The sequence below is a fragment of the Ipomoea triloba genome, chromosome 1 (assembly GCF_003576645.1).
Source record: "Ipomoea triloba cultivar NCNSP0323 chromosome 1, ASM357664v1".
NCBI lineage: Eukaryota > Viridiplantae > Streptophyta > Magnoliopsida > Solanales > Convolvulaceae > Ipomoea > Ipomoea triloba.
The window spans coordinates 21,445,655-21,463,545 of record NC_044916.1 but is presented as its reverse complement, the minus strand read 5'-3'; the positions used below and the strand labels follow the sequence as shown (position 1 = coordinate 21,463,545).

General features: G+C 32.6%; 1 protein-coding gene across 1 annotated transcript; it reads left to right on the top strand.

Moving 5' to 3' along the window:
- The first annotated feature begins 11,843 nt into the window (after positions 1-11,843).
- On the top strand, positions 11,844-15,926 carry LOC115999243. Its single transcript, XM_031239086.1, has 7 exons — positions 11,844-12,092; positions 12,699-12,816; positions 13,193-13,281; positions 13,384-13,430; positions 13,536-13,624; positions 14,712-14,845; positions 15,135-15,926. The coding sequence occupies exons 1-7, from the start codon at positions 11,994-11,996 to the stop codon at positions 15,822-15,824; spliced, it is 1,266 nt and encodes a 421-aa protein (XP_031094946.1). The 5' UTR covers positions 11,844-11,993; the 3' UTR covers positions 15,825-15,926.
- The last annotated feature ends 1,965 nt before the right edge of the window (positions 15,927-17,891 follow it).

The window sequence follows — 17,891 nt, the reverse complement described above, 5'->3', positions numbered from 1 at the left end:
AGTTTAATTCTAACAAGACAAATATTGATATGCAAGCCAAATTAACTTTACTCTTTACTAGATTGGTTATGGTTATTAACAAGCTCTAACAACCTGTCTTTCCTTACTTCGTCGGTAATTAAAACAAGCTCTTTAATTACTTACGTAGCTAAGAAACAAACCTAAACAAGCTCTTAGGATTTAATTTACTAATAGCATTAAAAGAATTAGAAAGACTACCAATCCTAGCCAACAAACTCATAAGCTCGGTTCATTTAAGCTAGACTATATATCTTCATAACACAAACTGAAAATCAGTTATAATCAAATTGTGCTATTTGCTACTGACATTAGAACACTTAAACAATTACGGATTCAAGGTTCTAACTAGCAATTTCATGACTTGATAATTGAACAATGGGCCCTATTGCAACAATTAACCAAGCAATAATTCATATATATGAATATAACATAAGATATATAGATAATAAAGCGCAAAGAATAATTTAGGCTAAATAAAGCTTACTGGTCTTGTAGAATCAAACTTCAATAATCCTCGAATTGGAAAAAAAATAAGAACTCAGCAGAACATCGTAGGGAGTCTTTACAAAGTGAATAAGACTATTCTATGAAAAACTGATTGATTCTGAAAAGAAAAGCCATCCCTATTTATACTAATTTCAGCTCAACAAACAGCCCTAATTTCCCTCTCATCAATTCAATTTCGTCCATGCATAAGCCTACGAAGTCGCCGCACGTTGCACCAATTTTCGGTCGACCGAATCTCCGTCGCAGCACTTCACGGACGTTCCGCAATTGTCGCTGGCCAAGTCTTCAATCTGCTGCTTCCTAATCCCTACGTACAGACTCAATAACTAACGAAACAAAAGGAAAAATTGGGTTTAAATGCAATCATTATTGCATAGACCATGGTCCACACAGCTGTGTGGACCAAAAATAAAAAGTACATTATTTTTATACTGAAGGTACATTATTTTTATACTGTAGGTACATTATTTTAGTACTGAAGGTACATTATTTGATATATACTGTCAAATAATGTACCTACAGTACAAAAATAATGTACCTTCAGTATAAAAATAATGTACTTTTTATTTTTGGTCCACACAGCTGTGTGGACCATGGTCCATGCAATAATTTGCCGTTTAAATGGATTTGGGCTTCAAAACATGTAAAAGAAAAAAAACATTAGCATTGGGCCAAATTAAACAAACTAAGTAGAAAAAGGAATTAGCCCAACTCTTAATAACAAATGTAATATATATATTTAATGGTGCCCAACTCTTAATAACAAATGTAATATATATATTTAATGGTCCAAAATAATCTTTAAGCTTAATTATTTATATATTTAATGGTCCAAAATAATCTTTAAGCTTAATTATTTAAATAATTATTATATTAGTGCAAAATATAAAATGAAGTTTAAAATAAATATAATGTTAAATAAATAAAACTAATTTATTATAAGAATCAAATATAAATAGGTATAAAAATAGTGCTTATCAATGAACCTAATTGCTAGATTCATTGGAGGTCACTTAACGACAATTAGACCTAGTGCAGAGATTAGTTCTATTAAGATTGTGAAGCAATAATATATATATATATATCAAACTTCTAAAGCAGTAAAGACTCAAGCAATTGATAACATAGTTCGGAACCTCATTTCCTACATCTGGGGGCATCACTCTGATTGCCCAACTCTTCATTGATTAACACTATGAAATGTACCACCGATTACAGTTGTGGATCACACGATTGCTATAGAAATTTTTCACAGCTCCATTCTAGAGTTCAACCATGAAGAGTTGACAAGAACTTGATCTCCCGATCTTCTTGAATTGAGGCTCTCCCTCAACAGTTGCACGAACGGCTTTACAGAGTGAATGCTTGCCCAATTAACTTCATAGAGAATATGTATCTTGTGTCAAAGACTCAAAGGTAAGCTTTGCCAAGATTTCTCTTAAACTCATACAAAGATCTTATTTGCTGATTTTTCTGTGTAAAATTGTTCAACATCCACAATAAAGAGTTGGCTCTTATTTATCCTCTTCTGAATCTTGAAAACGGTGGTAACTTCAGTAACCAACTCTGAACATCTTTTATGTTCTGGTGCAGATACTCATTCAGTGAGTTGTCTTCAGAGTCTTCAAAGTCTTCTGAACTACTCCCTATACTATAACCTAAGGATAAAAGATTTGACCAACTAGATTTGAACTATCTGGTGAACTAAATACACATTGTCATGAAACTTAGTACAACTTACGGAGTTCCTTAAAAAGAACTTTGTTTATTATTTTTATTAACATATATATATATATATATATATATATATATATATATATATATATATATATATATATATATATGAACATATATATATATACATATATATATATATATGTATGTATGTATGTATATATGTATGTATGTATGTATATATTTGTTCAATAATTAAGGCTCAAGATGCATTTTTTTCCATACCAAAACACATGCAACATACCATCTTCATTTCACTAATTCAAACAATGGTCGAAACATTATAATAGCCAATAATAACAAATTAGTAACTTATTTTACAGTTTTAAATTAAACAAAAAAAAAAAGCAAGGGTCCAAGGGAAAGTGATATACCAGAATACCAGTGCAAGGGACATATTGTGTTTCACTGATTCCGAATCATTACCATAATACCAGATGTCGAATGGGAAACACCTAAGTGCCTAACTACCTATGGGCAGCAACATTTACAAAAATGTTACCAAGCCACTTAGCAATTAGCACTAAGCCTTATAACAGGTTGCTTACCTCAAAGCCCTCAATAGTTAACACAAATATACTATGAGTACATCTTTAGCAATCCAAATAAACAATTAAACATATGTTAAAACAGAAATAACAATGTTAATGAAAATATAGAAATGTATTTACATCAAAATTGTTGGCAGTGTTCCGACAGAACTTAAAGAAGAACCCACTCAAGTGGACAATTCTGCACAAAAAGAAAAACAAAAAGTTTAACAATTTAAATTGGGACAAAAATAAATAAAAGGGATAGGAAGTTAGTAATTGTATGTACTCTTCTCTAATCTTTCAACCTCATCCATGTTTTCCTCAACAGAGATTTGGTGATTGGGTGCCCTCAACCAATCTTGTGCATAGACTAGAGCTTCCACAATTTTAGGAGTTAAGGAACTCCTAAAGGAATCTAATACCCTACCACTAGTACTGAATGCACTCTCAGAAGCAACTATGGATATGGGAACAATTAGCACATCCCTTGCCATTTTTTAGAGAATAGGAAATCTCACACTATAAACCTTCCACCACATGAGCACATCAAATTTAGTAGATTCTTACTCTTCCACTATATTTTCACTCAAATAAATCTACAATTCAGTATGCTTACTGCTTCCACCACCACTCTCCATTCTCTATTTTTTTTCAGCATGTTTTTCGGTCTAGATTAAGGTTTTCCAATTGTAGTTTGAGAATCAACATGAATTGATTCAGATTGCACAGTAGAGGATGCAGATTGCGTATATGTAACATTGTAGGTGGTTGCATAGTCAATAAACAACTCAACCATTCCACCTTAAACATTTGCAAAGCATGATTTGCCTTTTTATTCACCATACAACTGGCAAATTGGTGAGGCATATACTAAATCTTATCCCTGGGATCCAAAATATTGACATAAAATATCAAAAAATTTATTTTTTCTGGATCTCCCCAATTTTTTAAAACTTTAGTTTCATTTGGAACCCCATTTCCTTAAAAAAAAAAAAACATAGAAACATAGAAATATAGATAGAAAAATCAGAAACATATTCAATTATTCACACATAAATCTCAAAAAAAATACACAAAAGAATCAGAAACAGTTTACCTTTTCACAACTTGTTTTAGATCCAACCATATCATCCAACATGCAACCAAAATCAGAAATCTCATAAAAGAAAGTATTTGAAGTGACATATAGAGAACAAGATATTCTCACAGTCATCTCATAAAAACCTTTCAAAAGGAGGACAAAGCTTTGCACAGAAAGCTAATCCAAATAAGTAGGAACGAAATTAGATAACTCAGTAGAAAATGAGGCAACATTCTCCTCATAAGCTTCAAAAACCTTCTGGTAAATGGCAGTGTTTAGCATGATGTATGTGTTGTTCCATCTTGTTGGAACATCAAGCTGTAAAGCATATTTCGCTCCCACCCTAATAAGATCAACAAGATCTCTAGACTTTTTTAGTCTTGCAAGTGAGTTCCTAACCCATCTCACTACATCCCTGACCTTCTTAACGGAAGAATCAATAAATCTCAATCCACCACTAACTTCAGAACATGGGATTATAGAAACGAGGTTCAGGAATAATAACGGGAGCCCACGGCACCTTCACCGAGTGGCGTCACACTCGGACTCCCAATCCTCATTCGGTTGAGGCATTTCATCAAACATGTGGTCTACCACTCCTCCCGGATCTCATCCTTCCGGATAGTAGGGCAGGGATGTGGATGATTTAGACTCGCGAGAGGCCGCTATCGCGCACACACTCACTTCCACTAAGTCTACTATCTACCCCGGCCGGAAATAGAAGCAAATCAAGAAGAACATCACCCACACAAGACTAACACCCTACTTCATCATTTTCACAATCATTATGGAAGAATTCAATCATCAATCACAAGAGCTAATATGGGGCAAACACTCCCCTCAACTAATATACTCAAACATCATTCAAATCTAAGAACAAAACAATAGAAAATAAAAAAGCAATCGAATTGAAATAGCAATCTATTAAGAACAAGAATAGAGTAGATATACGTATGGATTCAAGAGATCTATTACACCTTCATTGTCATCTTCTCCACCAAGCTAGCTAGATCTACCCCTAACTAAGGGATCTAACACTAAAATTTAGAAGGGAAATCCTCCCCAAAAAGGGGAGAGAACAATTAAAATCAGATCTAAGCTAAGAATTGGGGGGTCCTCCTTCCAAAATGCAGGGGAAGGGTTTAAATAGTTCTCAAAAAGTTGAAATCCCAAATTCGCCCTTAATGACCCGGTTTACGTTTCTTCCAATTCAAAAATTAGGACTTCTTCAAGCACAGGGGTATAACATTTCACTACCTCTTCAACACTCACCTCTTTACAATCATCTTGTTCTTTTTCAACCTCATGTACAACCCTTGGATTGGCTTCCAAAGTCAAGAGATCATCTACAATGGGGTAGTTAACCCGTAATGAGCTTGTCTTCATGAGCTCCTCCATCATAGATAGCATTTTTGTTTCAATCTCTTCTAATGGAAGACCTTCCTCCTGGAGGGTAGCAAGATAATCTTTCAATTCGCTCTTGATTTCGACTTTCAAATTAGTTGTGTCCTCCTTGGCCATCTTTGTTAATGTTTCTATCTTTTGTTTTAAGATCTCAATCTCGTCTTTGGCCGGTGTGAGGTAATCACAAGGATTGGTATGGGTAAAATATTGAATGGAAGGTGGTGTTTCAAAGAAATGTGAGGCATTTAATTGTGATGGAAGTGGGTAATGGGTGTTTGGGTGGGAATTGGGGAACGAATATGGCTCGTGAGTATAGCTTGGTTCAATATTTTTCATCATTTGGACAAGCTTACTCTCAACACTTTGGAATAAAGCTTTAAAGCTCAAAGAGTTATCTTGAAGAATGGGGGATTGGTGAGGGAGTTCTCTTTGACAAGGTGGGGGTGGGTGTGCATATGGTGGTGGATTATGGCTATGTACATAAGAGGTGGAATATGGGTATGGAGGTGGTGAGTAGTGGTGTGAGGATGGATAAGGATTTGGAGGTGGGTAGTGATATGTTGGCGGAGGGTAAGCATAGGTAAAATGGGGGTAATAGGGATATGGTTGGGGTGGAAAATCTCTCCAAGATTCTCTTCCATGGTGTGGATAACCATGGGGATACATATGAGCACACATTGGCAAGCTTTCAAATGATTTTCAACAAAAATTCCCTGCACAAAGCTTAGCCAACAACAAGTCTTTTGCAACTAAAAGTAGTTGCAACTGAGCCACAAGATATGCAATACAAATAAGCTCACTTCTTCAATCAATCAACAAAAATAAGAAGACAAATTAAGCAAAAACAAAAAGCAATTCAAGAACTCTTAACAAACAACTTCAAAAATGTCAAAACAAAATTCAAATACCGTTTGTCATCCCCGGGAACGGCGCCATTTTGAAGGTGTAGTTTTAGTGGTGGTGAATAGATGCGGTAAAACGAGGAAGAAGTTCCCCGAGTGTCGTGTTCTCAAGGATGACAAATTGGAGTTGAATTAGTGTTGGCATTTAGGAGGTTAAGAGGTAAGACTTACAAGAATTACTAGGAGAAAATTTAATCATGGATTAAGGGTTGCAAAGGTGAATCAAAACTAAACAATTTAAAAGAACAAGGGGTTGAATTCCTTAATTAGCCTATGTGATTGACCGCACTATTAGAATTATAGAAACGAGGTTCGGGAATAATCTCGGGTCCTGTTTTGTCCTACGGAAATGACTTTGAAACATAATATAAGCCGAGTTTGTTGATTTGATCACATCAGAGTATTTTACGCACGAAGTGATTACAAATAGGTGATCAAACCGCACATTAATGCCCTAAAACTGACCCTAAACTCGACTATTCTTGGCGCTTATCAATAGGCTATGCACCTCATATGCATGTACTGAATCCTAACAGATGAACTACCCCAAGACAATAGTTTGTTTTTTAAAGACCTAGAAGGGATTTGAAACCTAGAACAAGCAACTCTAACAAATTTCCATAACCTATGTCCCTCAACAATCTAAAAGAAAAGCTTATCTATAATGGTCATCTCACACAAAGCTCTCCTAATAGCCTCTTGATTGAAAACCCAAGTCCTCAAAACCCTTTGTTCAGAGGTTGAAACAACATTGAATGTGAGAAGGGCTGCCTTGTATCTTTAAAATGAGGATTTTTTAGGCACCCCAGCATATGGTTTCTCAAAGAGAAAGTGTCATGCTTTTTACTCTCACATGCAAAGATGTTTGCAAAGTACATGCACTTCCCCTTAATCAATTTGACTTCAGAATCAAGTATCTTTTCAAAGTGATCTCAAACTTTGGATCTAAACTCCACCTCTTTCCTCTTCTTTATAGGAACAATAACAGAAGGCATAGGTTGTTGAGGATTTACCTCAATGCCTTCGGCTTCTACTCCATGTTCATCCTTAGTTGAGGTTAGAGATTGTCCAGATGCACTCATACTTTCCATCTATAAAGATGGGCATCTTTAAACAAATGTCCACATAAAGCATAAACAAACATACAAACTATAGATTAAAGTAGATTACATATTAAAGTAGCTTAGACTTCCACCATAAAATCCATAATCAAAGCATAAACAAACATACTGATTACATATTAAAGTAGATTATAGATTAAAGCAGCTTAGGCTTCCATCATAAAATCCATAATCAATTGATAAATAGACATATAGATTACTTATTAAAGCAGATTATAGATTAAAGTAGCTTTGGGCCTTAGGCTCCCACCATACAATTCATAATCAAATTTGAATAATCAAATCATCATTTATATTGAATTGTCCAAAATTTAGGTCTTTAGGCTCATACAATCAACAATTCAATGCCAAAAATACACAGTAGGCTTCCTATTACCATAAGCATAAAACTATATATCAGAATTTTGTTAAACTCTTCATATATATATGGAAAACCCCAAAATTTAGGGCTTAGTGAGTTAGTGGCTCACGTATAAATTAAGTCTCACAAAGTCACAATTTCATTATATTTTTACAGAGTATACAGAATATATCAAAATATCAAACAATATAACACAATAAGTCAAGAACCCTAGAAAAATAGTATCAAAAATGTTTTAAATATACTTGTTTTCTCCAATATTTTCTTGGAGAACTAGGGCTTCAAGCAATCAACAGTAAAAAACAAATGGCTTCCACCATGGCACCACCGTCCACTGGTATCTAGTACGGACTTGGAGAGCGAACAGTCAAATAGAGACAAAGAGTGAGACAAAGGGAATCACCTAGCTATTCTTGGTTCTTATGTGCTTATGAGTTGAAATAAATGCAAGCTCTATTTTTGGTATATTTGAGTGTTTTTATAGGTCCTAGGCATGAAAGTGCTAGGCATGAGGACTAGACGAGCAAACGAAGCGAAGAAGAAAAGCACGGGGCAATCTGCACACCTCTCCACGCGTGGAGAGAGGCGTGGAACATTTCCAGTGCTGATCCACGTCGGCCTCCACGCGTGGAGGCATGCGTGGACAAGAGAGGCGGAATTATTAAAGGGCAAGGGGAAATTTCGGGGAAGCTATTTAAAGGTTTAGTTAGGAAATTTTGAAGGAGTTAGAAAAAAAAGTTAGATCATAATTTTAGATTACTGTTTACTTTCACAACATTGTAGAGAAAAGGGAGAGAAAACCTAAAGAGATTTGATCTTTGATTTCAAGTTTGAAGAAGACATTACATTGAAGCTTTGATATTGAATTCTTCTAGGTAATCTTCACTTCTATTATTGTTTCCATTTCAATTTAGATTGCAATTTCAATTCCTTGCATGAATCTATATTTTGTGATTTCAATTCCTAGTTATTATGAGTAGCTAATTTCTCCATAGGGATTGAATTGAGCAAAGTTAAGATGCTAAGTGTAGATCTCTAGTTCTTAATTGTGGAGATTGATCTATTCTAGTTGGAACTATTATTCTTGTTCATGATTGTTGTTTTGTGTGAATTCTATGAGATTTGGCCAATCTCTTGAATGTTTAAGGCTTTGATCTAGGCATGTTAGTGACTAGAGTTAATGCAAGCTCCTTTCAATCATGGATTCCTATGTAGATCTTAAACTAGGTTAGCAGAGAGGTGTGTGTGTGATATATATATCATATATGTGGGCCTAGACTATGCCAAAGCCTAGTTTGAGCATGTTCCATTCGGGTCAACTCTATCTGACTCGTCTACTATAGTACTCAATCTAGGACTAACTTGATTTATAGTATGGATTGGGCTATCTAGGCTATCATTTTTGTCCGTAGTCCAGCCTAGTCTATTGGCTTGTGATTTTATTTTAGAAAAAAAGAAACTAATGGGGGTAATCATTACCCCTCATTGTTATTATCGCAAGATCTGCCATTAAGTTCTCAATTTTGAATTTCCAATGGTAATAAAAGTCAATGGCCATTTAATACTATTGAACGTCTAAAAACTTAGTTGTTCAACGGTAACATTCTTCCCTCCCCCCCCCCCCACCCCCATTTTCTCACATGGTCTTTACCCCCAATTTTTAATTATGACATAGAGTGAGAGAGCCTAAATGCTTTGCCATTAAACTCTCAATAATTTTGAATGGCCAATGGTGATAAATTAAAAGTCAATGGTCATTTAATACTATTGAACACTAAAAATTTAGTTGTTCAACGGTAACATTCTCACATGGCCGTTACCCTTAATTACGACAGAGAGTGAGAGAGCCTAAATGCTTTGCCATTAAACTCTCAATTTTGAATGGCCAATGGTAATAAAATTCATTGACCATTTAATACTATAGAACGGCCAAAATTTTTGTTGTTCAACGGTAATATTCTATTTTCCCCCCTCAATTTGTCATTTTCTCCTATAAATACCACTTTATTTTTTTCTCACAACTCAACCCAATCTCTTAATCTTTTTTCATTTTACTCCCCGTCGCTTAGTATTTAGTAGTTGTAATTTGTAAGTTTGGTTTTATTTAGAATATTGATTCTTGATTTCTTGTAAAAAAATATTACCTAAGTAATTTTAATTTTTAAAAATATTTACTTAATTACTATTACCTCAAATCTTCAATAAAGATTGATTATTAGATTTAAAATATAAATATACTAGTTTTAAAAACTAAATAATTTTGAACTAATAAGTTATAATAAAAATATGTAATTATGTAAATAATTAACAATTTATATACTACAATATAATTTTTAATTTTTAATTTTTTTAAAAGTTTTTAGGCTATGGCCGATAAGCACCTTGTGCTCAGATGACATGTAGTGACTCTGCCATATGGAAGGTTATGATATCAAGCCTCAGTGGAGGCGATTTGGACTCTTGTGCTTTAACAGGCTGAGAAAGTATTGATAAACAGATACTACAATGTAATAGGAATTTTAAGGCTATGGCTAGACCAAACCAATCCAAACAATACACCAAACCTGTCCATTAGGCACCCCCGCTCTATATATATATATATATATATATATATCATTAATAAAACTCTAATTAAGATATTTTAAATGACACACATTGATATTTTTATTTTTATGTTTTAAATTAACATACAATTATATTAAGTCTCTATAAGGTTCATTTTCATACTATTGTAGGTTTATTTTTGCAATATCAATGCAAATACATCATTATATGATAAACAATACTGTAATGCAACAATATTATTATAATTATGGATCTCAAATATATTCATTAATGAAACGTTGTAGGTTCATTTTAATTATATTGGTCGTTCATTTTCACAATACTGCATCATAATTATATTGGTGGTTCATTTTAATTATATTGGTGGCTCATCTTTACAATAATATGTAATGCAACTACATCATAATGCTGAGGAATCTAAAATAGGTTCATTAAGAGAATACTAGAAGTTCATTTATACAATGCTAAAGGTTCATTTTATCAATATTGCATATCCATCAATAAACAACTAAGATTCAAAATATATTAATATGAATGTCATCCAAAAGATCTCAATGAGATTTTTTTTAATGATATATTTTGTAACATTGATTTTATTTATACAAACAATAAAGGATAATATGTGTAAATGATAATTTGAAAATTGATGTCATCTTAATGAACATACAATATTGTTATAATAAACCTACAATTTTATAACAATGAATCATGATCAATAATACCTTTTAATGAACCATTGTCCATGATGCAAGGTAGATCCTACCATGCATGATTCTGATATAATAAGTTGACTAATAAGAAGTACACATTAGTATTTTATAGATTATTTGCACAACATAATTCTAAAAGAAAGAAACAAAATCAAATAAAATATGATCCAATCAAATTTAAAAAAAAATTAATTATTAATATAATGTAATCCCATTATAATAAACAACCTTGTCGAACAATTAATTGTGAGGACAAATTTGGGCATGTGTCAAGTGCAGAGAGTGAGATGTTGAGAGAGGTTGCTCTCTCATATTCGTGCTTGGGAATTGACATACAATCCAACAATATTGGTGTGAAGCAGTGAGGGTGTACTATCTATTCAATATACAATACTCCATGAATTACGGGATTCGATTTTGTGACCTTTTCTCAAAGTGAATTATAGAGGTGTCAATTGAGTACAATATACTTGACAATTGAGTATAATATTTTATTTAGACTTTTATAAATTTTTAAAAACTTACTTGGCCCATAATCTTAAGTCTTAACAACTTTTAGATTAAAAAAATTAATTTAGGAGGGTTAAAATTAATATTGTGGCAATATTGTAGTGGCAAAAGTAATAAATTATAAAGTAGTGGATGAAAATAGAAAAATAAAAATTTAAAGTTGAATAATTGCGCACACAAGCATTTGAAAAGGATAAAAGAAGGAAAATTGGAGTTAGGTGGTGGCCCGTAGAGTTCCGTTACTCTTCCTTTTCCAGCCGCCGTTACATCGGACTTGTCACTCTCCCTATCATCCGCCACCGCTATATATACACACCGCCACTCCCTCTCCACTCTGCAAAATTCAACTCTCTCTCTCTCTCTCTACAAAACCTCCTTGCTTTTATAGTTTTGAAATGGTTGCGTGAAAAAGAAGAGTAGAATCTTTGTTGTGTTTTCTTTTCTTGAGAGATTCAAAATCTTCCTCTCTCTCTCTCTCTCTCTCTCTCTCTCTCTCTCTCTCTCTCTCTCTCTCTCTCTCTCTCTCTCTTGTTCTTTCTGGAAAATGGGGAAGGCAGATCAGAGTCCGGGCATGAAAGCCGACGAGAGGGTTGAAGCTGTCCTTCAACTTCTCAAGAAACATGCCCCTCTTACTCTTAAGCAGGTACATATATATATATATATATATATATATATATATATATATATATATATTTGTAATGTGATGAACTCACTTCACACACATATTTGAGTTGTTACTCCTCCTTGTATGTATATATGTAGCCTGCATGTGCAACTTTAAGCCAAAATTATCACCATATTCCAACAAGTTCATCAATACACCCATGAAAGGTTTTGCTGAGTTGACAAAACCAAATTCCCTCTTACATAAGGTCAAGTGGTATATGTCAGAACCCGCTTAACTCATTGGTTCAATAGGTAATATTTGAAACAATTGACTAAGGTTCAAAATTCAGCAGTGTCAGGGATTATGTCCAAAGTGGACAGATCTGTTGTGCATACCCCTCATTTGATGATTTATATCTTCCCAAATAGTCTATAATGTTTGGGTTTTTGGGTTAACGTTTTGGGGCAAGGTAAATCGGGAAAAAAAGAGTTATGTGTTATCACCACATATATGTCAACTCGACTACATAATGGGATCGTTACCAAAACGGTTTATGTTATGTTAGGTATGATATTGTTTTTGGACTATATATATTTATGAGTGTGCATGAGATATTAAAGGATTTTGTGGGATGAAAAACAGGAAAAATTCTGCAACAGAAGGTGCGTAGAGAGGTTCTTGAAAGCGAAAGGGGACAGTGTGAAGAAAGCTGCTAAGCACCTAAGAAGTTGTCTTTCTTGGAGAGACTCTATGGGAATTGGTAAACTATTCTTTCTTCTTTTTTCTCCAAAATTTATCTTCTTTTTTTTTTTTTTTTGAAGAAAATGATATATAATCTCAAGATTATTAAAACCCATTGAAGTCACAAGCCATCTCCATTTTTTAATATATATTTTTTTAATTATTTCCTTTTCCTGCTTGATGTAAAGAGAGAATTTGAGAATCTTTCTACTTTCTTGTTTGTATTCTGATTTTGGGTTTTGAAAACAGGGTGAGCTGAGCTCATTAAAGTACTCAAAATATTCTTACGGTTAAAGCAAATCTATCACTATGTCAAAAAGGATAATATTAAATAAATAAATAAATAAAAACTTTTTATATGTCACTGTTTTTTATGTTATTTATATAATTTTCAGATCAGTTGATGGCTGATGAATTCTCTGCTGAGCTTGCTGAAGGTGTAGCATATGTTGCTGGCCATGATGATGAATCAAGACCAGTCTTGGTATACTATTTTAATTAATTATATTTCCCTAAATTAATTAATTTTTTTCTAATAATAATTCCTTTTACTTAATTGATTTTGTCAATTTTGTTTATTTATTAGATTTTCCGGATCAAACAAGATTACCACAAATTCCATTCACAGAAACAGTATGTACATTAATATACATTTTACTGAATTAAATAATAATTTCAAAAAAATTAAAGTATTTATTATTTTTTATATATTTACCTTTTTTTGAAAATATTGTGTAGGTTTACTCGATTGCTAGTGTTTACAGTAGAAGTGGCTATTCAAACCATGGCTAAAAATGTTGAACAGCTTGTCATTCTCTTGGATGCCAGTAAGTTTATTTATTTTGATTCTTTTATATATGATTATGTATAATTACTTAGTTTATTAAGAATTAAAAAATTTAAAAAGATTAATTGTAATTTTGATTTTTTTTTTTCTCTGTAAAAAGTGAACATAATATGTCACATGTATATATGACAAGATTTGTGTTGAATGCAAACCAACATTGCTTACATATATGTAACGGCTAGCCCACATGTAAAAAAAAAAAGTTTATTTCTTTCATTAGATCCTAATTCTTACTAATTTGCATTTCAAATCTCAACTTTTTCCGGATTTTCGGGTTTACACTATTGAAAATCATCAAATTTTCAACCACCAAAAACTAGTCAAAAATAAAGCATTTTCGATAAGAAATATAGTTAATGAATTTTCTTCTTTTTTTTTTGTTTTGTTTTAGGATACAATTTCGTTTAAATTTGGACCATAAATTTAAATTGAATCTTATCACTCATCCCTCATTATTTGATATATTTACCTTTAAAACAAATTTAAAAAAAAAAGTATTCTCTATTTTGAAAAGTGATGATTGCAAGAGTAATGAGAGTGTATACTTTGTACATAAATAAATTTAAAGTAAAAGGAGATTACAGAATTTGGTAAGAATTAGATTATTTGAAATACTCCAAAATGCACCTTTTTCTGAAATTTAATATCAACTTCAAATTCCAATATCACATAATAAAATAATTTGAATAAATTAGTAAAGTAATCAGAAATGTGATTGAACCTATATAGACAAACATTTAGGCTACAAGAGGCTGTAACTTTTTCAGAGATTGCCTAGAAATGCCCTAGAGGTGTAGTTTTCAAGTTTGAGAACATGAGGGGTATAAATTGAAACCAAAATTTTCATTTTTATTTTATTTTTCCAAAAACCCTATAAATTCACCCAAAAAGTGCCAAGAACTTCACTTTTTCTACCCTGTCAGAACCCAAAATCACTAAAAGGCCACAGTGAATTTGATTTTCATGTTTAAGTTATTGTTTGGTGTCATGATGAATTTCATGATGATAATTTTTATTGGGGATTGTTTGACTAACTATATATTATTGGGTTGGCATGCATAATGCAGGCTTTTTCAGATCAGCCTCAGCTTTTATGAACATATTGTTGGGAGCACTGAAAGTCCTTGCAGAATACTATCCTGGCCAACTTCACAAGGCTTTTGTTATTGACCCTCCCTCTCTTTTCTCCTATCTTTGGAAGGTAGGTACAATACCCCACTAACTTATTACACCTATATCTCTAAATTTTAAATGTGTTATGACATTTTTTGGTTTATGTAATAACATATCAGCATATAATATATAAACATAAATGTGCAATCCAACTATCAGCTTAGCCTTTTAGTTGAGATGGAGCACATGATTTAATTTGGTATCAGACACGTGAGGAAAATAAATGTTCAATTCAACTATCAGTTATAATTTATAAGTTAAATGGAGTGATAAAATAAAGCTTTACTTAGGGTGATTTAGTTTCTTTGTTGGTGTAGGGTGCTAGGGCATTTGTGGAGCTAGCATCATTGACCATGGTGGTATCATCACTTGATTATGAAGACTCTTGGGAATATAATGACTTTGCATCCTATCCAAGGGCAGCATCATTTAGATTGAACCCTTCATCGGTGACATCATCAACGACTAAGATTGGTGGTCCATGCTCGTCTTCAAGATTTGCTTTCAGCGTATCACATCACAACGACTCTCTCAAGCCTTGGTATCTGTCATTCACCGACACACCGACATCAAAAGTAGGTCCAACTGTCCACTCATCAGCCCTATTGGGCCCGTCCATCTCTCCACTCAGTGGTCGATCCATGTCGTTCGCGTCACCCATTGGGAGGACTCCACGTGGCAATATTAGTAACAACATGAGAAAGAGCTTCTTTCCATCCACACCAATGCCACAGAAGACTCAAGAGCTAGACTCAAGTGTTAACCATCCAAGAGTTACAAAGGCATCATTCTTTCAATCCCCAGCAGTTTTCTTTAAGAAAGTTGATAGCCACATCAACCGAGTTGACATGAGTCGAAAGTCATTTTTACCCTTCTTGAAGTTCTATCGTAGGCCATATGATGAAATGACTTATAGGTCAAAGATGAGACCTCCGTTGGGTGGACTAATCGCCATCGTCCCTCATCATCTTAAGCGCCGCCACATGTCTCTCTCTCAACGGTTTTGATGAGGCTAATGCACATAATATATTGCCATTAATTATTTATTGAAAATGACTATTTTGATGGGAAATAATTGATTAACTATTTGTTTAAATTATGTCAATGGAATTTTAATAGGAAAATATTATTTGTATTTTTTGGTATATATTCTTATCATGCGATCTCCATTGATTGGGCACAAAAAGAAAAAAAAAAAATCTCTCAATATAATTATTAATAATGATCAATTAACACATCAGGAATAAGGAAAAGATACTACTAGAGATCAAATTTATTCATGAAAAAATCCATCGAGAATTACTAAAACATGTAAGTATTTAATTAGCAACTGATTTGGTAATAAAATACTAAAATTACTAAAACATGTAAGTATTTAATTAGCAACTGATTTCATTGGTAATAAAATACTAAAATTCGTAAGTATTTAACCTCTAACTATTTAATTAGTTATTAAATTTATTGTTATTTTACTATATTCTTATAGTGAGAATAAAAATACATGTTGATTGACCTTAATTTAAAATTAAAAAAAAGTCACAATTGTTTTTTTTTTTTTGGGGGTCTTTCGTTCATCAAATGAGATAAGAACATACTGTGCAAATAATATTCTCTAATAGTAGTGTCGTTTGGATCGAAAATCGGAAAAATGACTTCTAAAAAGTTATTTTCTGATTTTTCTGTGTTTGAATATTCAAGGAAAATAAATTCAAATGGAAAATATTTAGTCTAGTTAATAAAAAAAAATAATTTGACAAAAATGTCTTATTAGATTTTTAGTTGGAAGAAATTATTATTTATTTTCGCATTTTATCTTCTCTTTCATTTCTTTTATAGTTTCCACATTTTATTACCACCAACACATACAACCACCAAACCACCACAACTACCACCACCACCACCAGTCCACCACCAACAACAACCACCACCATAAAATCACCACCAGACCACTAGCAGTAGCACCACCACAACACTACACCAACATCACCACCACCACCACTACCATACCACTACCACAACCACACCACCATCACCACCACAACACCATAACCATACCAACACTTATTATTATTATTATTATTATTATTATGTTTATTTCTGGAAAAATGAACCAAATAGAAAAATGCAATTTCTTAACTTTCAACCTAACAAAAAAGATAATTTTCTAACTTTCAACCAAATATTCAAAAATTAAATTATTTTTTAAAAAAAAATGAGTCATTTTATAAAAATCAGTTTTCGAAAAATATTTTTCAGGTTTTTAAACCGACTCTTAATTTTTCCTATTATTATTATTATTATTATTATTATTATTATTATTATTTACCATACAATAATGATTTATTAGGGGTTAAGAAGAATAAAAAAGAAATAGCCGACTCCGTGGTATGTGGGATGTGGAATATTGTGCCCCGGCCCCCTTGTTTAATTTAGTGTTATGGGAGATTTATTGCTACTATTCACAAAGCCTTGCATCGCACAAACCACAAACCATGCATCGGTACAAGATAGCGTGGTCGAAACGGTATACATATAGGTTACTAAAATTAATTCAATTACTATGACTTGTGTTATGCTTAAATTAAAGGTATATGATATTAATTATTGATATTAAATTTCAATTTCAATCCATTCCTTTTCTATTAAGATGTTTCATAATATTAAAAAAAATGTATTGCAAGAAATATGCAAATTAATTTCTAAAATTTTTAATTGGGACGCCATCCACACTCATTAAAATTTTGGGTATTGCAAAGCTTACATTGCAATTTTTTTTTTTTAATTATACTTGGCCTTCCTCTTTGCAAGTCTGACACGGCAAACTTGCATTGCAAATTTTGCAACTGCAATGTCAAACTTGCAAAGAGGAGAGAGAGGGCATTTATATTTTTTTATTATATTATTATTAGTAATATTTTATTAATAAAAGTAATAATTTTTATAAGTTGATGTGATAGTGGGTCATTGTTTAAAGATGAGAGAGAATTACATATATGGATGTAGAGGGCAAATTATGCCGTGTAAGGTGGACCTGGGTCCAAACAACGTCCTTTTTGTCATCTTTTTTTTTTTTA

Excerpts from the sequence above, each read along its gene's own strand:
- LOC115999243 (XM_031239086.1), top strand. The coding sequence starts at position 11,994 with ATGGGGAAGGCAGATCAGAGTCCGGGCATGAAAGCCGACGAGAGGGTT. Across the intron at positions 12,817-13,192 it reads GAGAGACTCTATGGGAATTG|ATCAGTTGATGGCTGATGAA; the intron begins GTAAACTATTCT and ends TATAATTTTCAG. Across the intron at positions 13,282-13,383 it reads ATGAATCAAGACCAGTCTTG|ATTTTCCGGATCAAACAAGA; the intron begins GTATACTATTTT and ends TTTATTTATTAG.